The 26,770-nt window shown below is 40.6% G+C and overlaps 1 protein-coding gene across 3 annotated transcripts in view; it reads left to right on the forward strand.

Annotated features, from left to right (window-relative positions):
- LOC109975489 (major histocompatibility complex class I-related gene protein) overlaps positions 1–26,770 on the forward strand; it is a 58,614-nt gene that overhangs the window by 30,112 nt on the left and 1,732 nt on the right. Inside the window, exons 1-7 of one of the 3 annotated variants that reach the window (XM_065948104.1) lie at positions 18,324–18,471; positions 20,295–20,561; positions 24,374–24,652; positions 25,128–25,421; positions 25,926–26,024; positions 26,154–26,171; positions 26,313–26,394. In XM_065948104.1, coding sequence (XP_065804176.1) covers positions 18,414–18,471; positions 20,295–20,561; positions 24,374–24,652; positions 25,128–25,421; positions 25,926–26,024; positions 26,154–26,171; positions 26,313–26,368 — 1,071 coding nt within the window. In that variant the 5' untranslated portion in view covers positions 18,324–18,413 and the 3' untranslated portion in view covers positions 26,369–26,394. Of the gene's footprint in view, positions 1–18,323; positions 18,472–20,294; positions 20,562–24,373; positions 24,653–25,127; positions 25,422–25,925; positions 26,025–26,153; positions 26,172–26,312; positions 26,395–26,770 lie in introns of those variants that run through there. The other 2 variants (XM_065948105.1, XM_065948106.1) reach the window with 2 other exon arrangements.

Consider the following 26,770-nt stretch of genomic DNA (forward strand, 5'->3'; position numbering starts at 1 on the left):
AAGGTCACTATATACATGTCATCAATAGCCCTTTGATCACGTCGTCCAAATTGCATCATATAGTTATCACATTCTGATATTCCCATAAACATACCATCTCCACCATGAGTACCATTTGAACAAAAACAAGATTTAACCTTCACAGGTGTCACTTCCATAGGATCAGGGACTGCTGTTGTAATATCTTCATACTGATCAAGGAGATTTATATATGATAAGTTCTTCAACCAAGCACAATTCCGTTGAGGTGTAAATAGATGCACCGACACGGCCATCCAATAATCATATGGTGCTTGTTGCTTAAATACCAACCACGATAGCGCATAATTTTGACATTTAGAAGTTAAAGGTTCTGGTACCGTCTCTAGAATTGAAGGCCATGTGCCTGGTGCTGGAACTCTCACAACACATGGACCACTCAAATTACTAGCCAATCTAACAGAGTGAGTCAACTGTTGGTACCACATATTTCTACTTGCCCACGGGTCTGCAATTTGCAACACCGAGGAATCAAACCCATAAGCTTTCCATTGGGTTTCACGCTTCTCTAATGCATGAAGATGTTTAGTCATGACTTCTGATGTCCCATCAGCATCTACAAAATCACCAATCAGATTCGACATAGTCATCTGAATTGTTTCAGCTGCCTTAACTAATGTAGATGTAGCAATAGATGTCAACATCATACCTACAGACTTTGTAGACACCGAAGAACTCATCATTGTTTCGTTGATAGTAGATCCCATCTTTACAACCTCACTTGTAAAATTACTCGCAGCTAGAGTAGTAACCAAAGTTGATACGTTAATACTACTAGTTATTCTCTGAGCTACAGTAGTAGACATCATCTGTTCATCAGTCACCCTTGGAGTGACTAGTTGCTTTTGAACCTCTTTAGCCACCGTAACTACTTCAATAGGATCTAGGCCTTCTACCACAAGCATTATCTTACGAATTCTATACCCTTTTACCCAATAATTGTGATGTGGTACAAATTTAAACTCTGGATCCAAATAAGTGCATGTATATTCTCCCTGATCTTCCCCTGTTACATTGATTAGGACAAGTGTACAGTCGTCTTCAACCCTAAACAACCTTATGTGATTATACAAAATATACTTTCTTTGATCACGAGGCACACTATTAATTTCAGGTCCTGTTAGCACTATTTCTTCACCACGAGCATTTTTCCAATTAGGGGGATTATTACCATCATTATTCCATTTTCCACATTTACATGGAAGGCGTGCTGAATTCCCTAACGTAGCTTTAATCACAATGTTTACAGGAATTTGAGTTGTAGAAATCATTTGAGGCTCAGCTGTATTTAGATGCAATATCTCTGTGACGTCAGTAACCTTCAGTTTTGAAAAGGTGGATGTCTGCTTTATTTTCTCAATCAGCGGGAGAGTTGATATGGTAGTTGACAGTTTTCCTACTTCAACAACCAGGGGTTTTGCAATTCTAGTTTCATTTAGTACCACTAAAGTCACAATACTGTTTCTGTAACCTAACCCCAATTGGACACTATGCTCTCCCATATTTACTAATTTTGGGTCATAATATGTACACTTATAGTCACCTTGATCTTCAATCTGAGATCTACGTAAATAAAGACTACAGTCTCCCTCAATCTTTGACCTTCTTCGATCATTAAGCAACACATACTTTTCAAGTGGTGATGTCCCCAATAAATCAATAACCTTACCATGGCTATCTTCCCACTTGACTCGGAATTTTCCTTTCCCATTATTTTCCTTTGTACACTGACATGGGAGCTGAACTGACTTTCCCAAAATCACTTCTACTCTAGTCCTCGTAACGTTTTGGTCTAACCTTTCTTCGGGTTGGCCTTGGACTCCTTGGTCCAACTGGGTCTGTGAATTTTCCTGTAGAGGCATCACAGCCCTCTGGAGTCTTTGACTCATGCTCTTGAGAAATAGACTCTGTTGTTTCTGGGACATGTTGTAAATCAATGTCACCAAATCGTCTTTCTTGCTCACGGACTGACAAGTCATCCCTGACATCATCAAAAGTGTAATCAAAATCATCATGCATAGCCCCAACATGGTCAATCCCTTCTTCCGGATCCTGACCTTGGGGGTCTGCACGAACCTCTGCTGCTTCCGCAGCTTCTGTTGGCTCTCTTGCGCTTTCAACATCTCGGTTCTGTGATCGTGGAACCTCTTCTGTTGGCGCTTTAACACAATGTGATAAATGATACCAGGTAGGAGACCCTTTAACCTGGACCGCAGTTCCCGTACTGCGGACTACTTCAAATGGTCCTTCACGGCGTTCATTAAACCACTTCCTCCTAAACACCTTCACGAATACCTTGTCTCCAGGTTGCACTGCATTCGTCTTTTGCTCATCGAGTCTCTCTTGCACCTCCTCTCGTTTTTGCCTGTCAGAGACATATGTGTATATTCTCTTATGTAAAGCAGCCATGTAATTAACATACACTCGCATTTCATCTTCTAAAAGGGCTAAACTTGGACCCTTGCCACTTGTACGCAAACAAGGTGTCGGCATCCGTCTGCCCATTGCCAACTCATGGGGTGTCATGCGCAAATCACGGAGCCCACTTGAACGACACACCATTAACGCCAGTGGAAGCGCTTCCACCCAATTCAAACCTGTGTGTTGGCAGATTTTAACAATGCGGTTTTTTAACACACCATTCATTTTTTCACAAGCACCTTGGCTTTGCGGATGATAAACAGCTCCTAAACGTTGTTTAATTCCCAATTTTTGCAGAATTAGTCCTACTGTTTTATCCACGAACTCTTTCCCATTATCTGAGGATATGCGGTCTGGAAGTCCCCACCTGCTTATAACCTCACGACACAAAAACTTGGCAACAGACTGAGCATCTTTCCGCTTAGTTGGACAGGCCTCGGCCACCTTGAAAATCTATCCACAACAACTAACATATATCTTTTACCTCCTACCGGTCTTATCATGTCAACAAAATCCACAACTAACTCACGCATAGGACCTGTTGGCGTTGGAATGTAACCGGGAGGAACCATCACACCCCTACGAACGTTATTTTTTAGACAGATAGTACACCTGCCTATGACATAATCAATCTGTTCAAGCAAGTACGGTGCCCAAAAACCATATTCTTTCGTGATCTTTCTCCTAACCTCCCCCCTTGCAACATGGGCTAAACCATGTGCCTCCTGGATCATCAGACCCAGCAGGTCTGGGGGCGCTACCAGCAGTCCTTCATGATTTCTCCACAGGCCAGTGGAATCTTGAGTGGCTCCTCTGTCTCTCCATAATTGTTTATCCATCGCAGAAGCAGCTTCTTGCATTGAGACAACATCCCTGAGCGTAATGTTATCCTCCAAGTCCACTTCATGGGTGATCAGAAGAACTTTGCCCAATTTGTTTGCTCCTGTTATCGCCTTTGCAGCCTCATCAGCTACTTTGTTACCTTGTGTGACCCTTGACATGTCCTTTTTGTGTGCTGCACACTTAGTCACTGAGATTTCCTTCGGCTTCATCATCGCATGCAACAATTTCATTATCTGGGCATGATGCTGTATCGGAGAACCATCTGTTTTCTTAAACCCCCGATTCTTCCACACCGATCCAAATAGGTGGCACACATTATGTGCATATGCCGAATCTGTATATATCGTCACCCGCTTGCCTTCAGCCAACAGACATGCTTCAGTCAGCCCCACTAGCTCAGCAAGCTGTGCAGATGCAGGTTGTGGTATTTCTTCTGCTTTTTCAACAACAAACTCCGTCCCCTGGGCTTTGACTACTGCATAACCAGCACTCAATGCATCATCCACACGATAGCAGGACCCATCAGTCCAATACTCCACATCCGACTCATGCAGTGGAAGAGCTTGTAAATCTGACCGGAGCTTCGAATATCTCTCCACTTCCTGAACACAATCATGTGGCTCCCCATCCTCTGGAGTCGGCAAGTTCTCAGCTGGATTTACTGTGACACACCTTACCAAGGTGACATCTTCCTGCTCTAAAAGCCTATGATAGTCTCTAAGCCTAGGCATAGTCAAAGTATATTTACCAAAATTCAGAAGATTTCTGAGACTATGGTGGGTAAGAATTGTTACAGGGTAACCCATAGTTACTGATGATGCTTTATCATACATTAGATAAACTCCCGCCATTGCTCTGTAGCACAGTGGTAACCCCATCTCCACTTCAGAATAGCCAGTAGAATAATAAGAAACAGGTTGAGGACTTGTCCCCGTACCTGTGGGCTGACAAAGAACTGCACATGCATATTTACCCCCAGTGGATGTAGACACATACAGCAAAAAGTTCTTAGAATAATCTGGCAATGCTAGCGCTGGTGCTTCCTGTAACCTCTGTTTAATCGTCTCAAATGCCACAAGACTTTCCTGCGTCCAGGTGAGATTGCAATGGAGTTGAGCATTCCCGGTTTCTTTGATCATAGCCCTCAAAGGCCCTGTTAGAGTGGCATAGTCCTCCACCCATGCTGAAGAATATCCCGCAATTCCAAGAAATGTCATCATCTCTCTGACTGTTCTGGGCTTCGGCGCCTTTCGAATGGCTTCCAAATGGTTGTCAGAGATGCCTCTGTGTCCCTGAGTTATTGTTTGACCCAGATACACCACCTTCTCCTGACAGAATTGCAACTTCTTCCGAGAAGCCTTGTGTCCTTTTTCTGCCAATAACTGCAACAATTTAATTGAATCTTTTTGGCACGTTTCCTTATCTGGTGAACAGATGACAATATCATCTACATACTGAATAACAGTACTTTTCAAAATCTGATTTAACCCTGCCAAATCATCCTTCAACACTTTATTGAAAATATGAGGGCTATGTTTGAATCCTTGAGGGAGCCTCTTATATTTGAAAGCCTGTCCTTTATATGTAAATCCAAACAACCCTTGACTTTCTTCACTTAGTGGAACACTAAAAAATGCTCCACACAAATCTAACACTGTGAAATGTGTAGCGTCTGGGGGAATTTGGGCCAACATAGTATGAGGATCGGGCACATCCGCCGAAAAGTCAGCCACCACTTCATTTACCTCTCTTAAATCATGTACCAAGCGATATGATTCATCTGGCTTCTTTAAAGGCAATATAGGTGTGTTACTCTGTGGATCTGAACATTTCTCCAACACACCTGCTTGCAACAGACCTTCAATTTGTGGTTCAATCCCTTGAATTGCCTCCTCTTTTAGTGGATATTGGTTCTTCCAAGGAGGTTTGCTTCCTGGTCGAAGTTCAACTCTCACCGGTTGGGCTGACTTCACAAGGCCAATATCAGTACTATGCCGTGACCACAAACATTCTGGAACTTGTTGTAACATCCCCTCTGTCATACTATCTGAGTCTAATTTAGCACTGAAAATTGACTCATGAGTCATTATCACCACTTGTGGTCGTCCTTGTCCTTGAGCTGAGATCATGATTTTCATGAACTGCTGATCTTCACTCATCCAGATAGCAGAATTCTCCTTTGTTGGTGCAAACTGTATTTTCTCAGCTTCTGCCATCATTGCCCCTATATGCTTCTGTTCAAATCCTTCAGCAACCAGCAAAGTCACATGTGGAACACTTTCCTTGATGTCGTGCTCCTTGTTAAGATAATCATCACTGTTTATCTTCATCGCTGCTCCTTGTGGCCCCAAAATCATGCAACATGAGTTAAGGTGAACCTGTTTAGGTTGACTACTCAACCACTCCTCCGGATTTATTTGACCAGCGTTCTTAAAATATTTAAGTGTACAGTGGTGTGAATACTCAGGGAGCTTAGCATTAGGCATATTTGCTACAATGAACTTCTCCCACAGCTTGGCCGGCTCCAATAGCTCTGGACTAAGATTTCCAATCCAGTACACTGAAGAAGTGTCAGTCTCCGGTGTCATAAATAGTTGGTGATAAACATCACTCGGCACATCCACCAGACAGCCGTCTGGTGTACACCGTATTGTACAATTCAGTTTGCATAAAGCATCTCTTCCCAAGAGTGCAATGGGCGTATGTTTTGACACCAATATAGGTATTGTGATTTTCCGATGTTTATAGCAGAGCTCAATTGGTTTTGTGAGAGGAATCAGCTGTTTCACACCCTCAAACCCGATCGTCCGTACCAATTGGTCAGACATGGGGAGATGTATAGCATCTTCAGGCCGAACACAGGTAAAAGCTGCTCCGCAATCCGCCATTACTTCCAATGGTTGATCATTGACTTTCACCACTATTGTTGGATCTTGCTCCGGCCCTGACACTACCAGCTGACACCCCCCTTTCGAGTCTTCTGGGCACCCCTAGAACCCTGGCTCCGGGCCCCTGTAAGGGTTCACCGGTCCCATGAGTTCCCTTGGTTTTCCTCTGATGTCTCCTCTGAAGCCTCCTCTGAAGCCTCTTCTGAAACCTCCTCCTGTTTTATCACAGTTACGAGCAAAGTGGCCTATCTGACCACAATTATGACATGCTCCCCAAGATTGTTGAAAATTTCCTCCTCTTCCTCTTCCTAAACTTCCTTGACCTCTTCCTCTCCATATCTGTGGTTGGCCAAACCCTGGTTGCGGAAAAGGAGCATTGGGGATCATGGATAACGGCTGGGGTGGCTGATACTGGATCTGGTCATGCTGCGGTTGTGGTGGTACATTTCTATGGTCGTTGTAGCCTTTCCCTTCTCGATTATTTGTTCATCCTCGTCTGTGATGTGATAGTTGCCCTTCTGTATAATCACTGGGAGCTGGGGATAAACATCAGTAAACTTCACTTCCTTCTCATAAGGCGGGCGCTTCTTTACTAAGGCAGTATGTGAGAAGGGTGTGTTAACCTTCTCCATTAACTTACCCACTGCCTTATCATTTTTCTGTATTTCTTGCATACTTTTGTTCCTTTTTTCTCTTGCAGCTTCTAACAATTTCTGTCCCTCATTTTCAACCAACTGCAGAATGCCAAGTTCAGTTTGTCTTTTCTCCATACGCCTTTTTCCCTTTTTCCCCTTCTTCTGCTTTACCTTGTATATAGACACAAGTACCTGTATTGTTTTGATCACATCCGGGTTCAAAGTCCCCTCTACTGGCCAAGGCTGGTCAATGTCAGGCCAACGCTTACTCCATTTTTCTGATATTTTTAGAATATCTTTAACAAGAGGATTAGTCTTCTGTACTACATCAACAGGAGTGATTGATTTTGTAATTTTGGTGTCCATCTTTGACATTACAATGACCCTCTTTGTTCCTCGTATTATAAGTCAAACTATTTAGAAAGTACTGTTACCACACTTTAAAGTGAATGAATTTGCCAACCCCAAAGGAGACCTAAGGCTTCTTACTATAAAAGCAAAAGCACTTGTTTATCACCTAATGCATCTAATCACACTTATTTATCTTAAAATTTTGGAAATAATGTCAATGTTCCATCTCAAAATAGCCTAGGTCAAGCTAGACCATACTCAGATAATGAAACCAGCATTCACAACACTCAACTGCATTTGAATCAAATCAACTTTTCCATAAATGATCAATCAAATCAAAAATACTCCATTATTGACCAAATGCTTCAATTAGTCAGTCTGTTGCCAAGACTTCCTCCTATATAATTGTAATGTGATACATAGAAGAAACAATGTAAGCCTCTATGCGAAAACAGACTAAGCATGTATCAAAGATGTTGACTATAAAAAATGTATACACAGATAGAAAAGTTCAGGTGTTTGTTGAAAGAGTTTGTGGATAAAACCGCACTGGCCTTGATCAAGCTGGATTCAGGATCCCTACATGCTGTCATCCGCAAGCTTCCAGTGCCCGTGAAGTACCCGCCGGGTCTCTCCTCATCTGCCTTTTTGGACTGATCTAGTTCAGACACAATCCATCTGTCTGTCTTCCCTTTAGCTCTCACACAGCATAGTAGAGAGAAACAGAGAAAACAGAAAGAAAACAAAACAAAAGTTTAATCACTCTGAATCCATATACACAATGCAATAACAATTCAGTGAAATATGCACACATTATCTGTAATCTTTGTCAATTTTTTTTTTTTTATCTATTGCAAAGGCTGTCTCCCTACTGGGGGTGTGTTTTCCTTCCCTCTGTGTCCCACAGAGAGAAGAAGGAGGAGAGGGGGCTACCTCTCCACTCCCCTTAACAGGAGGAGTAAGCTAATTGGCTTTCTATGTGAGGCAACGCCTCTTGGACCCGCCTCCTAATTTTAGCAAGGGCTTCCAGTCTAACCTGGCTGTCAAAGGGTTAACATCGTCTCCAAACCCTATGGTCCAAACCTAGTGCATTTAATGCACAGACAAGCGCATCTCACCCGTGGGTGCTGTGACACCCATACTTTCACTGAAATGTACACTTTTTACTAGTGGAGTCATTAAAAGGAAACTTATCGGTCAAGTAAGATTTATTAAGTGACAACTAAGCCAATCATATCTATTTGATTACAGTTGAAGCACAGTAAGGTTACATTTGCATTTAATCCTCCTGTCACTCATCACTGAGTCAGAGCTCAGAGCTCACACATGGAAACATGCTGCATGTAGCATCCTTCTGAAAGAGAGTAAGTCACCCAAACAGAGGTTTTTAAGATAAATCCACCTCACAAACCAACGTAAGTGTAACATTTTCTCCTCTTGGTTGTTATTTTAGCAGTATGTATTTACTCCCATAACTTTACAATGTAGCAGAAGTCCCCTTTGCAGTTTTTCTAAATAACAGCACATTTTATGTGAAGACCGGAAAAAGAGACTGAGGCGTAAGGCAATAAGAAAAGCAAAATAATGGCATCACAAAGAACCGTTTTGAATCTGGTTTCTAGAGCTAACTCGGTTACTCACAATGGATGTTCATAAAGTTAGTGTCTAATTATCTTTTGTAACTTTGTCTTGTTATATGATGTTTCAGCTAAACTTAGTTATTGGACATTAAATGAAACAGAATGTGTTGATTTCCTAGAGGGTGGTAATATACTAGCACAGAACACACACACTTTTAAGATCACTGCTCCACCCCTGTGCACAGAGTCTACGCACACACAGAAATCAGCACAGTATCCTCCCAATCAACAGCCAAATAGAAAAATGTATTCTCTGATAGTTAAAACCAACTTCTTCACCTATTTTAAACCAAACTATATGTTCTTTTTTGAACAGACAAAATTTGCAGCATAATGTGGTCACACACATACGCTCAAACAGACAGAAAGAAAAGTTCACACTCCAATCAGCCGGCAGTTCTAAACTTTATCAGGAATTTTTCTGTTCTTTTCTCTAATCTTGCTACCTGAATGGGTACAGACTATCCTCGCTGGTCTCTCCACTTCTGTTAAAAACAGATACTATATACACTTATGCTATGTATAAACGTCCTTTATTAGGCTCATGTGTATTTATCAGATTAAACAAACATCCTCTGAGGGGCTCATAGATTTTTATCAAATTTAATATATAAAGTCCCCTGAAACAAAGGGCTCATAGGTTTTTAACACTGATGAAGATCAGATAAGTAAAAGTCCTCTGAAACAAAGGCTCATATTTTTTTATCAAATCGGATATATAAACGTCCCCTTAGACAAAGGGCTCATAGAGTTTTAACACTGATGAAGCAAAAATGTCCCCTCTTATAAGTTACTAAATCGCCTTTTAACCAATCACCTGCTATATATGCCTATTTAATAATACATCTATTCTATTTATCAATCACACATATACAAGAACATTTCCGGATCAAATACACATCTCCACACCACACAGACCTCTCAAAACCATCCAAATCACAACACAAGAGACAAGACACAGACAGAGACGAAGACCGTCCAGCAGCCACACAAACACTTCAGGCTGTATAGAGCTTGAACGCACACACATTCCAAGAACAGCTGCGCCTCAGCGAGTGCACACACATTTCAGTTCAGATTTTGAAGTCGACTCATTTATAATTTTCCTCTATCAAATCTTTTACTTTGGTCAAACTTTTAACAAATTGTCTTTTAACAAATTACTTCACACTGCATGCTTCAATGCACACTTTTTCCTTTACTCAGCGCTTTTTTCCCACTTTTCTCAAAACTCTTATCTTTATTCCTTATCTTCACTTTTCATCTTTTTACTTCTCATCTTTACACTTCTTATCTTTATTTCTTCTCTTTTATTTTCCTACATTATACGTTTATCATCTATTCAAATACCCTGGCCAGGGATCCCCTTTGTTTTATTTTTACTCAAATTTGACTACTTCTTAAAGCCAACTTTCACTTCAGTGTCTAATTTACACATGACTTACTGTTAAGAGGATACGGGCCCTGTCCTTGTTAAACTTGCATGGTTATTTAGCTAACTGGTCTCGTTACTAGTTGCGCTTATGCTATCATTACCTTTCAACTTTATTCATCTCTTCTTCTCTTATTTATCTCTTCTTTATTTTATTCCCCTTTATTTATATACTTTTTAACTCAATAAACCCCAATTTAGACGGAGAATTACTCCAACATCAACACATCATTGCACTTCAGTTCTTTGACAGTGCGGCCAAAATTGCCGATAGACGACAGAAACAGCTCCGCAATATGTGCAGAAAAAAAGAAAGAAACACTTACGAAGTGATGGAAATAATAAACAAGCTGTGGTCCCCTGCAGAAGGCCCCAACTGATCCTGTTCCGTGACGCCAAAATTGATGTGGATTTCCTTGTTGTTGATATGTTGGATGATGAAGAAATTCGCCGTTGAGACTGACTTGCTTTCAAAGAGTATAATTTTATTTAAGCAAGAAACAGAATCACTGGTCACGTCTGACCAGGAGGATCAAGAAGCCAATAATGATCTCTGTCGAACACACAGAGACAATTGCTTATATGCATCTAAACATCTGTTTTCCCGTCATGGGTCATAAAAACATCAAGTTACACAACCATATATGGCAATACTCCTATACAACACCCCAATTTAAACATTCCAGCTAAGGGGACTCCTAAATCTCCTTCAGATACTATCACCAGACGCACCCATTGTAAACTTATATTATCTCTGTCCTGGTTACATCAGACACTTCACCTACTTGTAGTTTTGCTAGCTAGAGAGCTAATTGTTGATGACATCTTGTCCGACACAGATTTGATTTGTTTGGATAAAAAAATACAATCAATGTTTTTAGTACGAGCAGAAAAGTGAAGATTGACTGGTTATGTTCCAACGAATGTGAACTTAAATAACTCGGATTGTTTTTTTGTTAACATAACGATCATAAGCGCATCTTAAAAATGTTTTATTTTGACGACAGGGACCGGAAGTAACACACTGTGATTTCATCTGACTTGATAGTAGTAATGTTGTAGTTACTGACTGTGACCACTAGAGGGCATAAACAACATGATTCTAATAGAAATACTGTACAACAAAGATGAATAACGTGGATTGAAGTAACAAAGCTGTGGCATTGCTGTAGTGTATGGACTATTTCTACATGCAGAGTTATATCACCCCTTGTGCCTTACAGCGCACTTCATAGTTAATTACATTGGCGCAGTGATATGTGTTGCCGAACTTTTTGTAACCTGCCGTTCATCAGTAAAGCGTCATACTAAGTTGAAGCTCCGTCTCCGTCTTATTCTTTAAAAAGTTGTTACAGACACAACAAATTGGCGACAAGCACGAACCGAGCTGCAAGTGAATGATCCCGGCTGCACTGACAGTTGAGGGAGGCGGCGGAGCTCGGCAGAGAGAGGAAAGAGAGCAAGAAAAACAGGACTCGTGAGTGACGAGCTAAACCAGGCTAACGGCTACGGTAACTTCAAAGCGCGGGTAAGGTGGACAAAACGTGAGCATGTCAATTGTTGGCAAAATAGAGGAGTTTGACGGTGCAAATGAAGACTGGGAGTCAACTTTACTTCACTGCAAAAGGTGTGGAGGATGAAAAGAAAGTTCCAACACTCCTCAGCCTTATAGGTGTTAGAACATATAGCCTGCTCAGAAACCTGCTAGCCCCCCAAAAGCCTGCCACACAGACATTTCAAAGCATTGTGGACATATTAAAAAATCACTTGAGCCCAAAGCCCCTTGTGATAGCAGAGAGAGTCCGTTTTCACAATAGGAACCCGTCTAAAGATGAAAGCATCTCAGAATATGTTGCTGAACTACACAAGCTGACTCAGTTCTGTGAATTTGGAGCAGGACTTTCTGATGCTCTGCGTGACAGACTGGTTTGTGGCATGCATTGTCAAAGCACACAGAAAAGGCTACTGTCAGAAAAAGATCTTAACTGGAAAAAGCACTGGCTATTGCAGTATCAATGGAGACAGCAGCTAAGGATGCTTTGGAGCTACAGAAGAAAGCGGTAGACAGTGGCATACACAAAATGTCAATGAAAACAAGAACACAAGTGTTACAGATGTGGCAAAACATCTCATGATGCAAATGACTGCTGGTTTAAGGACAAAAACTGCAGAAAGTGTAACAGAACCGGGCACATAGAGAGAGTGTGCAGACAGAAATCCAGCAACAAGCAAGCACAAAGAGAAAAATCAAACAAAGATAAAAAGCCAAGATACAAAAGTAAACATGTGCATAATGTGACAACATGTGAAAGTGGATCAACATCAGAGTCTGACAGTATTGGACTGGCTTGTTTGAAGTTGCATGACATAACCAAGGAAGACGACAGGGAAATTATCTGGATCACTCCAGATGTGTCTGGCATAAGACTGAAAATGGAGTTAGACACAGGGTCATCCTTATCTGTCATTTCAAAAGCTGACTACAAGCGACTGTTCCCCAACTTACCGTTGCTGAGGACCTCCGTGCGGCTCAAGACCTACACAGGTGAAAGAGTGCGCCCCGCAGGTAAACTGAAAGTGAAGGTGACATGTGAGGGTAAAACACTGCAATTGATGCTGTATGTGTTGAAAAAGGGAGGGCCGCCACTTTTCAGCCGGACTGGACTGGCACACCATTAAAGCTCTACATTTGGCTCAAACAGACAATGATAGTTCACACAGTGCCACAGAGAGACTGTCGCAGCTACTCAAAACCCACGACAAGGTGTTTGCAGAAGGCATAGGCACCCTAAAAGAGATAAAGGCAAGAATTGAGTTGGATGAAAATGCAAGTCCAAAATTCCACAAAGCCCGTCCGGTGCCATATGCGCTGCGTCCAAAGGTGGAAGCTGAACTACAGAATCTAATGGCCTCTGGCATCCTGTCAAAAGTTGAATGGAGTGATTGGGCGACGCCCATTGTCCCTGTGATGAAGAAAGGGAAGGCTGAAGCTGTACGCATATGTGGAGACTTCAAAGTGAGCATCAATCCTGTGCTGCGTACTGTGCAGTACCCACTGCCACGTATTGACGACATCTTTGCATCGCTGGCAGGAGGGGAGAAGTTCTCAAAGATCGACCTAGCACAAGCCTATCTACAAATGGAGGTCGAGGAATCCAACAAGAAACTCCTCACAATCAACACTCATAAAGGACTGTTTCAATACAACAGGCTCGTCTTCGGTGTTGCTTCTGCTCCAGCAATTTGGCAAAGAGCTATGGATCAGGTGCTTCAAGGTATCCCAGGTACACAGTGTTATCTTGATGACATCATTGTAACAGGCAAGAATGATGACGACCACCTAGAAAATCTCAGCAAGGTGCTTGCCAGGCTAAGCGAGTAAGGCTTGCGCGCGAAGAGCAATAAGTGTGAGTATTTAGGAGCGAAATCTCATACTGTGGACATGTCATTGACAAGCACAGCTTACACAAATCAAAAGAGAAAATTGAAGCTGTGCTCCAGGCACCAAAACCAGAAAATGTGTCGCAGCTGAGGTCATATTTAGGCCTTGTAAACTACTATCACAAGTTCCTCCCAAACTTAGCTCCAACGCTCTACCCACTCAACGCGCTGCTGCAGACAGGAGCAAAATGGGAGTGGTCTGAGGAATGTGATCGAGCATTCAAAGAGACAAAAAGACTGATAACTTCAGATGAACTGCTTACCCATTACGACCCAGCACGACCCATCAGACTGGGGATTGGTTGTGTTCTGTCACACCTCATGAAGGATGGATCTGAACACCCTATTGCGTTCGCCTCTAGATCACTGTCAAGCGCAGAACGCAATTATGCGCAGATCGATCGTGAGGCCCTCAGTCTAGTGTGGGGTATTAAAAAGTTCCACCATTACCTTTATGGCCAAAGGTTCACTCTCGTGACAGACCACCAACCCCTGGTATCGATTTTTAATCCCAGAAAAGGGATCTCAGTAATGTCAGCCACACGCTTACAATGTTGGGCACTTTTCCTTGGAGCTCACTCATATGACATTGAATTCAAAGGGACAAAATTACACTGCAACACTGACGGCTTGTCACGCCTGCCCCTGTTAACAACAGAAGGAGAAAATGCTCCCTATCCAGATCCAGCAGATGTGTTCCACACAGCAGTGGTGGATCAGCTGCCAGTGACAAATTCTGACATACAGAAACACACCAGGAATGACCCCATATTGTCAAAAGTGTACGAAATAACAATGCGGGGATGGCCAGCTCATGGTGACCCTCTGTTCCCAGAGTTTTCAGCTAGACGAGATCAACTCTCCATCTGTTAGGGAACCTTAATGTGCGGCTCCTGTGTCGTAGTTTTCTCAAAACTTCGAGCCAGGGTGTTAGAGACTCTCCATGAAGGACACCTTGGTACAGTCAAGATGAAGATTTAAAAGTTGTTACAGACACAACAATTGCTACATTAATATTTGATATCTTTAGTAGTTTAAAATTCAAAGGATATCTGTGGTTTACAAACAATGATGGATATAAATTATAGAAGCTTAGTCCAATACATCAGCAGGAGTGGCTGCAGCTGGGGATCGAACCCCGACCTTCCTGTTGGGAGACAACCAATTCTACCACTGAGCCACAGCCGCCCCAAATAAAACAAAGTGCAGAAACTAACTTACATTACTGACGTCATCAAAGGATCAACGTCAGAGTCAGAAACAAGTCTGTATAAATCTAGAGATATACTACGTTTTTATTTTGTGTTTGTACGTTTATTTAATTCATCGACCAAACAACACAATTAAATACAAACATCAAATCTAAAATCTTGGATGAAAAGGAGCAGAAAGGAGAATCACATCATATAATCCTTCACATGAAATGAATTAACATGATTCAAATAAAATAAAAAACAACAAACAAACAAAACTTTGTGTTCTTCACCATCTCTTTCTGCCTTCAGTCCAACACTCGAGTACTCGCACATCTTCGCTCTTTGTTCATCTACATCCCCCCCCCCCGATATTAAATCTGTGTTTGTTAACTTCTTCCATCGTGACTCAAAGACGTTTCCTAAATTCCTTCTCCTAAGAGTTATTCTCTCCATATTATAATCGTCATTAATTGTTTCTTTCCATTTCATTATTTGTGGTGGACTTTTCAGACAGTTTTTAGTGTTCTGTTTAATTTCTGTTATTCTTACAGTCCTATACAGGTATTTATCTGAAGTGAGGGACAGTGCATGGGGGGGGGGACTTTCCATAAGTAGGTGTTGTGGACTAAAGGAAAGATTACATTTAAAGATCTGATTTATTTCCTGTTTTACTGAGCAGTATTGAAATCTAGAGATATGTTAAGTTTCAAGGCCTCACATATCATCTATTGCTCACTTATTTTTCCTCACATTAGTTTGTAAGATACATCTCTAGGATGAGCTGGGATGCATCATTAGTGACGTTCCTGAGGTCATTTGGTCAAAGTTTCTCTGTGTTTTTATTGTACTTTCTCTCTCTCCTCTTCTTCTTCTTCATCAATCCATCTGAACCCCCCTCACCTCTCTTCTTCTGTTTCTTCCCCTCTGACCCTCTCTTCTTTGAATTATACTTTAATAAGGTTGATTTTCATTGTTGACTCACTGGATTTTAAAGTCCCTTTTTTTCTCAGTACATTTAAAAAGTGTCATCAAACATGAGTTGTAACAGTATTTAAGAGTAAATCCTGATAAAGAAACTCTAATCTGTCTTCCTGTTTGTCCTCCAGACCTCCCCACAGTGTCTCTCCTCCAGAAGACTCCCTCCTCTCGGGTCACCTGCCACGCTACAGGTTTCTACCCCAACAGAGCCATGATGTTCTGGAGGAAAGATGGAGAGGAGCTTCACGAGGACGTGGACAAGGGAGAGATCCTCCCCAACCACGACGGCTCCTTCCAGATCAGCGCTGACCTTCAACTGCCCTCTGATGACTGGGGGAAGTACGACTGTGTGTTTCAGCTCTCTGGTGTGAAGGAGGACATCGTCACCAAACTGGACAAACGAGAGATCAAGACCAACTACGGTAAGACCTCGATGAGAAGTGATGAAAGAGAGGATTTGACTGTAACAGTCGTGTGATGGAGGGAAAGTTTAGTTGTGACTTTTTCTTTCTTTCAAACTCTTCAAATTGTAAAAGTATCGTTCACTGAACGAACTGAACGAAGTAAAAATAGGTGATGAAATATCTAAAAAGTATGTTGTAGAGAATGGAACACCACAGGGAAGTGTGATAAGTCCGATTTTATTTTCAATTATGATAAATGATACATTTGATAATATCCCAAGAGATATAGGAAGATCATTGTTTGTGGATGATGGAGCATTGTGGAAAAAAGGAAAGAATATACAATTTATTGTAAATAAAATTCAGAAAGGGATCAGTTTAGTTGAGAAGTGGGGATTAAAGTGGGGATTGAAATTTTCTCTGGCAAAAACAAAGATCATGTTCTTTTCTCGAAAGAAAATTGGGGAGAATATTGGGTTGACATTGTTTGGAAATAAGCTAGAACGAGTTGACTCATTTTGTTTTTTAGGGGTATTTTTTGATGTCCGGTTGACATGGAAGGAACACATCAGGAATATTGTTGAAAATGCAAAAAAGTAATAAATGTAATGAGATGTCTTGTAGGAATGGATTGGGGAGCTGATGTTGCTGCCTAAAATATATATATGTGGCGTTAATTAGAACTAGGATTGAGTATGGGAGTGTGGTATATGGATCTGCAGCAAAGACAACACTTGCAAAGTTAGAAATGATTCAGGCACAGGCTCTTAGGATATGTATTGGGGCAGTGAAATCATCTCCAATATGTGCACTTCAGGTAGAAGTAGGAGAGATGCCACTATGTTTAAGGAGGAAACAGCTATTAGCTAATTATTGGCTGAACTTGAGAGGACATGGAGATAGTCACCCAACAAAAGCAGTGTTAAAGGATTGCTGGGAAAAAGAGAGAACAATTAAGTCATTGGATGGATAGGGGATAGAGTGGCGAGAGATATGGGAGTGTATGACAAGGATATCAGTCCAGCTGTTTTATGGCCACCAGTTCCAATGTGGATGCTTGAGACAGCTGAAGTAGACTTGGAGTTACTAAAGATAAAGGAAAGGAAAAGAAATGTTGATTTAGTTAGTGAATTCTATGAACACATAGAACAGAGATATGGAGATCATGTACAAGTATTCACAGATGGATCTAAAGACCCGATGACAAATGCAACAGGATCAGCTGCGTTTATCCCAAAAGGTTCAAGGTTGAAGTAGTGAAGAGAACGTCAGATTTCCTGAACGTGTACACAGTAGAGTTGTACGCCATTTTAGTTGCATTAGAATATGTTGAGCAAATGAAAGGAAGGAAAGTGCTGATATGCAGTGATTCAGTCAGCGCTTTATACAGTATTCAATCAGGATCATCTCACAGTCGTCAAGATGTATTATATGAAATCATATTTACACATTCCCAGGTGGTTAAACAGGGGACAGATGTGATGTTCATGTGGGTTCCAGCACATTCAGGTATAGCAGGAAATGAAAAGGTGGACAGGTTGGCAAAGGAAGCTGTAAAGAAAGAGAGGATTGATATTAACATCAAATGATCTCAGTCAGAGGGGAAACGAGTCACATGGAGTAAAATCAAACAGGAATGGCAACAATATCGGAACAATCAGACAAAGGGAAGACATTTATACTCAATTCAGAGGGAAATAGATAAAGTAAAATACAGAGGGAGCAACAGAAGAGAGGAGGTCGTAATGTCCAGGTTAAGAATCAGTCACAGTCATTTAAATAGCTCTCTACATATCACTGGAAAACATTCATCTGGTCTTTGTTAGGTATGCAATCTAGCAGAAACAGTTGAACATGTAGTTATTAAATGTAGAAAGTATGTAGCACATAGACAGAACATGATGTCAGAAATGGAGAGAGAGGGACTCGTAAGAAGAGATGTAAAAAGTATTTTGGAGTGTGGGGAGAGAGGGAGAGGACGAAGATGCTTGTTTAAATCTCTCTTGAGAACAGGTTTATTGAGGAGGATTTAGGAATGTGAGTAATAATTAAATCCAGCAGATGGCAGTAATGCAGATTCTCAGGAAGTTGATGAGAAACATAAATGTTTGAAGTTGGACGAAGCTGAAGACTTCACAGGTCACAATGAAGACTCTGGTGTTTGTGTCTCTCGTGGAATTATTCCTCCACGACACGACGGCAGGTGAGTTCAGATTCATTGAAGACGATTTAATGGAAAGAGGGAAATGTCGCATGTCTTTATAAACTGTTGGTAGAAATGAAAGCTTCATTTGATGTTTGTTCTCAGGACTGAAGCAGCTTGTTGAAATGTGAAAAGTGAACATTTAATTTGACGTTAGTAAATCCTGTTTGTTCACGTCCTCACACCCTGATACTTACAAGAAAAGTGTTGTTGTGAGAAAGGCTATAAAAAGTGTCTGCTAGTTATCTTTTCCAAAAGACAAGCCGAGAAATGATGAAGGCCCGGTTCATATGAACAGGACCATGAATGTTAAAATAGCAGCATAACTACAGTGAACACAGCAGATAGACTCTGATTCAGAAAGAAAAAGGAACTAAATGCCTTCAAAGTGTTTCACCTCTAAAACCATTAACAGAGCATTTAAATGGACTCTTTAAGTCCTTCATGACACTTTAATGTTAGAAAAAGTGTTTTGTTATTAATGTAGTATAATTAATGTGGTATAAATACTTATTTCACTTGAATGAATTGTGATAATTAACATATAATCAGAGTGTCACAGTCATTAAAGTTCATTTTGTGAGGATCAAACTCAAATATGTGCTCAAAGAATCAGAAACATAATCAACCTCCTGACCCTCAAAATGAAGTTAATCTCGGTTTATTGTTTTACCTCTGAATATTTGTATATGAAATATGAATAAGCTCAAAGCTATTCCACAGATGATCTTCATCTTTTACATGTTTGTTTGTTGTTTAGTTGAGATCACATAAACCCTGAAGCTCCAACATTTCATTGAAGTCAAACATCAGACTGTTTAGTGGATCTAGAAACACATATCTGCTGATGTGAGCTTATTGCACATATTTAGTTTTCTGTGCTTATGTTGGCCGATAAGTGACAGAAAACAGTGAAGCAGCTTGAACATCATTTAGAAACAGAGTCTGCATTACAGAGTTTGTCCACCAGAGGGCAGTCACGACTTTATTCTCAAACTGAAACGTCACAGCTCAGTTTGTGTTTCCCACACAAAAAGAAATAAATGGTTTTAATCTGTGAAAGTCAAAAAAACATCCACAGCAGCCTCAACAATTCAGCATTAATAAGACTACAAAGTTTGTAGACTTTATTCAAAGTGGTTACATTTATTCCTGCACAGATTTATCTAAAAGCTTTTTTGTTCTGAGCAGTGCATATTTTTCTAAAGAGCAGATTAAAAACAGAACAATGATCGACGTGCATTCAGAAAGCAGACAACATGCAGGATTCAGAAATGATCTGTCATTTAGTTGAAGTTTTTTAGTTGAGTTTTTTCTAATTGAGTTTTTCTGCGCTGGCTGATTGTGCAGCTCCACTCAGTCTACACAGCTTCTTAAACTGTGCTCCATATACTGTTCAATAGTTTTTCTTTGTTGCTGTCCTCAAACACTGTCCTTTCAAAACTCAAATAATAAAACCCGCCTACGTGAGGACTAGTCATGAGATGTCAAGAAGTCAATAAAAAATCCACTTAATGAAACATATCTGTCAATGAAAGTCAGGGGCATGACTGCATCACTTGAATATTTGACTTGTTGAATAAATAATTTCAGTATAAAAACATTTTCTAACACTTGAATCAGAAATATCAGAATAAGAGTTCCAGGAGAACTTTTTCTTTTCATCTCTAAATTAATTGGAGTATTTAATGACTGCAGAGAGATGATCAGGTTTGGTTGAATGTACTGGAAGTGTTTTTTGATTCTGTGTGCTGGATAATAACTTTTGTTCAATGATGCAAAAAGTTTCAGATTAAACTGATGAAAACATTTTGTCCTTACAGAGATGCACTCTATGAAGTATTTCTACACGACGTCTTCTGAAGTCACAAACTTCCCAGAGTTTGTGATGGTTGGGATGGTTGATGATATTCAGATAGAATACTACGACAGTAACACCAAGAGATTCGTACCCAAACAGGACTGGATGAACAAAGTCACAGATGATGATGCTGACTACTGGGAGAGGGAGACTGAGAAATCTGTGGGTCACCAGCAGACCTTCAAAGTCAACCTTGACAATTTAAAGCGGCGCTTCAACCAAACTGGAGGTTTGTTTATGATTCAATTTATACTGAAAAAAGATTGTTTATAACACACACACACACACACACACACACACACACACACACACACACACACACATTAAACTTAGACACACACACACACACACACACACACACACTCTCACACACACATATATTAAACACACACACACACATATGTTGGGGTTGTATCAAGTCAACTTTGGTTATATTCTTTAATAATTATACTTACTTATTAATAATATAAATAAAATATCATTAAACTATGTTTAATCTCGTTTTGGGGCACCACCTAACAAAGACCTAAATGTGGCCTTAAGGTCTAAAAGAGACTGAGTTCGGCCCTACACGATCTGTGTCTCTGAGGCGTCTGGATAGCTGCGAGTGTATAGATCTCTGTGCGTAATGGCGCGGTGGTGGAGTTGGTCTCCAGATGTACGTTTACACAGGAATATGTGTGTGTGTGTGTATGTTTGTAGAAGGGGAAATAAAAGAGGATAAAATAGAATAAAAGAGAAATGCGTGCCTGAAGAGGCCGGATCACAGTCCGACTCCCGCGCCACAACTCGGAGTAATTCCCTTCATTCACAGAAACAAACCAATAGCCGAATTCAAGTTAATACGGCTTACACTGGCCTTTCTGATCAGAAGAGTAATACCCGGTTATAACGCTGTTACGCTAAACACATATAGGACGCAGCGGTCCGAAACAACAAGAGTTTTAAACAGTTAAAACTCAGGACGCAGGTCCAACAAAGATAAAAATTACAGTTTCTGCTTTGATCAACAATTGTTAAAAACACTCTCTAAAGCTAATTCTGCCCAGACCTAATTAAGCCTCACTTGTGAATCGCTTTGTCCGCGATTGGTGAAAGGAAAAGAGTCCGGCGATGGAGCAGATCTTCTGTCCGTCCTGGTGCAGAGGCGTCTGATGGCGGCGAGGGTCCCTTACGGCGAGAGCGGCTTCGTTGGTTCTCCGTCGAGTGGAGAGATGTCCGTTGATGTCCTTTCGTTGCAGGACGGAATAAGACCGTTATCTTTCTGATAATCTGTTATAGTCTGACGCTCTCCGAGAAACTGAGATGCGTTCACTGGACAATCCGAGCTCGGAATTTAGAACACTGCCGGCCGCGGATTACCTGCGCGCCAAAACTTAAAACAAAGGAAGATTGTTGCAGGAAACAGGAGATAAGCTTGGGTCTCCGAGCAATGGAAGTCTTGAAATTTTGTCACCTGGCCGCCTTCCTGTGGGGTCTCCCTCAGGTTCCGGTCCCCCCTTTACCTCACACGTAGGTGTGAAGTACCGCAGGGAATTCTGGGATATGGAATCCTTTTAGGCTTCCTTGTGATTTCAGTGAATCACTCAAATGAGACTTCCCACAGGGGTGCAGGCCCAAGTCCATTGTTTGACTGTTCTAAGCCTGCGTGGCCCAACACATATTAAACACATACACTCACACACACACACACTCTCTCACTCACACACTCTCACACACACACACACACACACACATATATTAAACTCTCACACACACACACACAAACACACACACACACACACACACACACACACACACACACACACACACACACACACAGAGTCAGGAGTGTGTGTTCATGGTTGAATCTGTTGGATGAAGTCTTTCCTCGTCTGAAACAAACAGTCAGACTCAACAGAAACATCTCAGAGACTCAGACTCCTGGATGCTGCTGTACTGCTCTGATTCAGTGTTTCTGTCCATCCCATAATAATCTACAGACATTATTAACACTTGATCTCCACTAGATTACATCACAAGAACTCTACTGAGCTGCCCACATGTGAACTCTCCTTTTAGAAAAACAAACCTGTTCATCACAACAAACCAACAACACACAGCTGATAGAGGAACATTACTGCCTGGTTTCTCAAACTGAGGAGCAGGACCCCAAATGGGACACAGGCTGCTTCTGCTGGGTCCTCACATGAGAGGAGGAGCAGCATGTTTTCATGAAGCTGACTGACAGGACGCCATGATAAATATGACCATCAGATCAGAGGGGTCAAAGGTCAAACAGTACAACTCTACTGTACTGACCTCCCTGTGTCCGAAATATGAACAAGAACAACTACAGATTATATTCATTTAGATTAGATTCATTTAGATTATATTCATTTAGATTATATTCATTTAGATTAGATTCATTTAGATTAGATTCATTTATATTAGATTCATTTAAATTAGATTCATTTAGATTAGATTCATTTATATTAGATTCATTTAAATTAGATTCATTTAGATTAGATTCATTTAAATTAGATTCATTTAGATTAGATTCATTTATATTAGATTCATTTAGATTAGATTCATTTATATTAGATTCATTTAGATTCATTTATATTAGATTCATTTATATTACATTCATTTAGATTACATTCATTTAGATTACATTCATTTAGATTCATTTAGATTAGATTCATTTAGATTCATTTAGATTAGATTTATTTAGATTAGATTCATTTAGATTAGATTCATTTAGATTATATTCATTTAGATTATATTCATTTAGATTAGATTCATTTAGATTATATTCATTTAGATTATATTCATTTAGATTAGATTCATTTAGATGAATGTGATGACGGTGTGTCTGTCTCATAATAAACTCTTTAAATGAATGACTTTCTGCTCAGTGTCGCTCAGACTAAAGAAGTCATTTAAAGATTTAATATCAGCCTCTGAGAAGTTGTGATGGACTTGTTTGACTTTTTATTGACATTTAACAGATTCAAACATTTATTGATTGATTTAAAAAAAGCCGTTACATCATCAATAATAACAAGAATAATGAGTTAACGCTCTAAATATGTGGTATGAAACATATTGGATTGTATGAACTGGACCGTACTGATGTTCAGGTTCCATCCCAGATTCTACATGTGAATTATAAATCTAGATTAAATGAGATGAATGAAACTTGAACAGTGTTTGTACGCCATGATTCACTCATCAGGCTGAACAGTTCAGTCCATTCATTGATGAGATGATCCACAGAAAATGAAGGGACAATCATTTTGATCATGGACTCATTATTTCAGTCTCTTGAATCCAAAAGGTCCAAAATGTTTTTTCCAGTTTGTCAAATATGACAATTAGCTGCTTTGATCAGTTTGATATGATTGTAAATGAAACAGCGTTCAGTGTTATTCTGGAGCTGTTTGAAAAGTTCACCTTATTCTTTGTTGACGTTTCAAAAGAAGTGGTTGGTTCATGAATCAATCCAAATAATGTGATCATGAATCTTTATTCTGAGCTCTTCATAAAAAGTCCAAGTACACATTAGATGAGATGATCTCCACTGTTCTGACCTCAGTGTTGGCTCGTCCTCTCAGGCAGCATCAAACAAACATCTGCAGCTGGAAACAGCTGTTGTTAGTGTTGAATGATTGACAGATGGATGAAGCAATCAGGACGCACAGACTGTCTCCCAGTCTCCATACTGGTCCTGGTGGTCTCTGCCTTATTGTGAGCAGCTGTAGTAACACACTGCTGAACTCTGTGAGGGCCGAGCAGGAGGAGTCTACAGACTGATCCTGGACTGAGACTCTCCTTCAGAGGAAACTTGGAGAACAGCTCGGGACAGTCGAGTGTGTGGTTTCTCACAGGACGAGCGAAATGTTGGACTGATCCACAGAGAGTCCACGTTCAGTCCAGGACCAGTTTAATCTGAGTCTGCTAGTCAGGACTACAACTCAGAGAGAGAGAGAGACTCAGTGTGTCTCTGATGTAATAATAAAGGATTTAAACTATACCTCTCTCTCTCTCTCTCTCTCTCAGGTGTTCACGTTTTCCAGAGGATGGAAGGCTGTGAGTGGGATGATGAGACTGGAGATGTTAATGGTTACAGTCAGTTTGGTTATGATGGAGAAGACTTCATAGTTCTGGACACGAAGACAATGACGTATATTGCTCCACAACAACAGGCTGTCGCCACCAAACAGAAATGGGATAATAACAAAGCTGAGTTAGAGTATCTTAAGAACTACTTCAACAAGGAGTGTCTTGACTGGCTGAAGGACTTTGTGAACTATGGGAGGAGCTCTCTGATGAGAACAGGTAGGATCAAATGACCTGATGGAGTTGAGTTCTGACAATGTTCATCTTCTTCTTTTCTTGTTTATCTTGTAATTGAACAATAAATATTTCACACGTTTCTATCACACATGCTCTGTCTTCATCTTTAAGCTTCCCCTTACCTTTCCCTTCATGTTAGATCTCTTTCTCTCTGCTGCTCATCGCTCTCTCTCAAAGTTTCTCTGTGTTTTTATTGTACTTTCTCTCTCTCCTCTTCTTCTTCTTCATCAATCCATCTGAACCCCCCTCACCTCTCTTCTTCTGTTTCTTCCCCTCTGACCCTCTCTTCTTTGAATTATACTTTAATAAGGTTGATTTTCATTGTTGACTCACTGGATTTTAAAGTCCCTTTTTTTCCCAGTACATTTAAAAAGTGTCATCAAACATGAGTTGTAACAGTATTTAAGAGTAAATCCTGATAAAGAAACTCTAATCTGTCTTCCTGTTTGTCCTCCAGACCTCCCCACAGTGTCTCTCCTCCAGAAGACTCCCTCCTCTCGGGTCACCTGCCACGCTACAGGTTTCTACCCCAACAGAGCCATGATGTTCTGGAGGAAAGATGGAGAGGAGCTTCACGAGGACGTGGACAAGGGAGAGATCCTCCCCAACCACGACGGCTCCTTCCAGATCAGCGCTGACCTTCAACTGCCCTCTGATGACTGGGGGAAGTACGACTGTGTGTTTCAGCTCTCTGGTGTGAAGGAGGACATCGTCACCAAACTGGACAAACGAGAGATCAAGACCAACTACGGTAAGACCTCGATGAGAAGTGATGAAAGAGAGGATTTGACTGTAACAGTCGTGTGATGGAGGGAAAGTTTAGTTGTGACTTTTTCTTTCTTTCAAACTCTTCAAATTGTAAAAGTATTCAGAAAAAGAGTTTAAAGGTTTGGATAAGGATGAAACAAACACAGAGATCTTTAAAGAGATTATTAATGGACAGAATCGTTTTGTTTTTTACCGTCTGTCCGCTCGTTACCACAGTGCAGCCGCATTAACCTTTAAATTACTTTAAATCAATAATATTGAGAAAAAAGGGTTTGAATGTAATCGTTAGCGGTTACCATTGTGCCACAATCAAACATGGAAATAAAAGACATAAAGGTGAAGGGAAAAAACAACTACATGTAGAAAATGAATCAAAGGTACAGTGATGAAGACGAGCTAACTGACAGAAGGAGAAACTTTGTCTTTAATGAACCTTTAACCTGTTTGATCACAGGTTGTGTGACTGTGTGTTGTTTGTGTTCAACAGTGAATCCCATCTACATGATCATTGTCATCATCGCTGTTGTTCTCCTTCTTGTAACCATCGTCTGTGCGGCTGGATTCTGCCTGTATAAGAAGAGAAATGGTGAGAGAGCAAAGTGGAAACATTCAAACAGGTTTTTTATATTTACATCTGGTGAATAGTTCTCTTGAGGGGACCTTAAATAACCTTCAATGAAATAAATCTAGAACAATCTTTTTTTTTCTGTTTCAGCCAAACGCCCTCCATCCCGTAAGTAGAACTTGATTTTATTATATTAAGTTTGACCTTAAATGAACTCTGTAAATGAAAAAGGGTTTCTGGAGTGTTTTCTGGTGTAAATGATGGTTTCAGAGTCGGATGTGTGCTAACATTGTGTTTCTGATCTTACAGCGGTAAACGACCCGGCTGTGGAGCAACAAATGATGCTTCCAAATCAAAATACCTGAAAGACAAAGAGAGGACCCTGAACCCAGTGAGTTACATGAAATAAGCCTTTAATTCAGGATCTAGTCATTGTTCTGGTGGTGTGTGTGGTAAGTCAGGAAGACACTGCATGTAAACATTACTTCTGCTGCTGCGTCACCTGGACAGAGGCGGTAACCACAGCTACAGGCAGAGAGAAAAGAGAGTCACAGGTGAATGGGGAAGAGGAATCAGGAATCAGAGGAAGACACACAGTTTTTAAACCGTGTGTGTGTGTGAACGTGTTTTTGAGTCCTGTCATGTTTATTATCATGTTTTCATATACGAGCTTATTCTTTTCTTTTTGGTTGTTACAGTAATTCTTTAAATCTGATTATAAAACTGCATAAAGGAGATCGTTTCTTTGTTATTGTAAAAAAGTTGAT

The sequence above is a fragment of the Labrus bergylta genome, chromosome 19 (genome assembly GCF_963930695.1).
Source record: "Labrus bergylta chromosome 19, fLabBer1.1, whole genome shotgun sequence".
Taxonomy (NCBI): domain Eukaryota; kingdom Metazoa; phylum Chordata; class Actinopteri; order Labriformes; family Labridae; genus Labrus; species Labrus bergylta.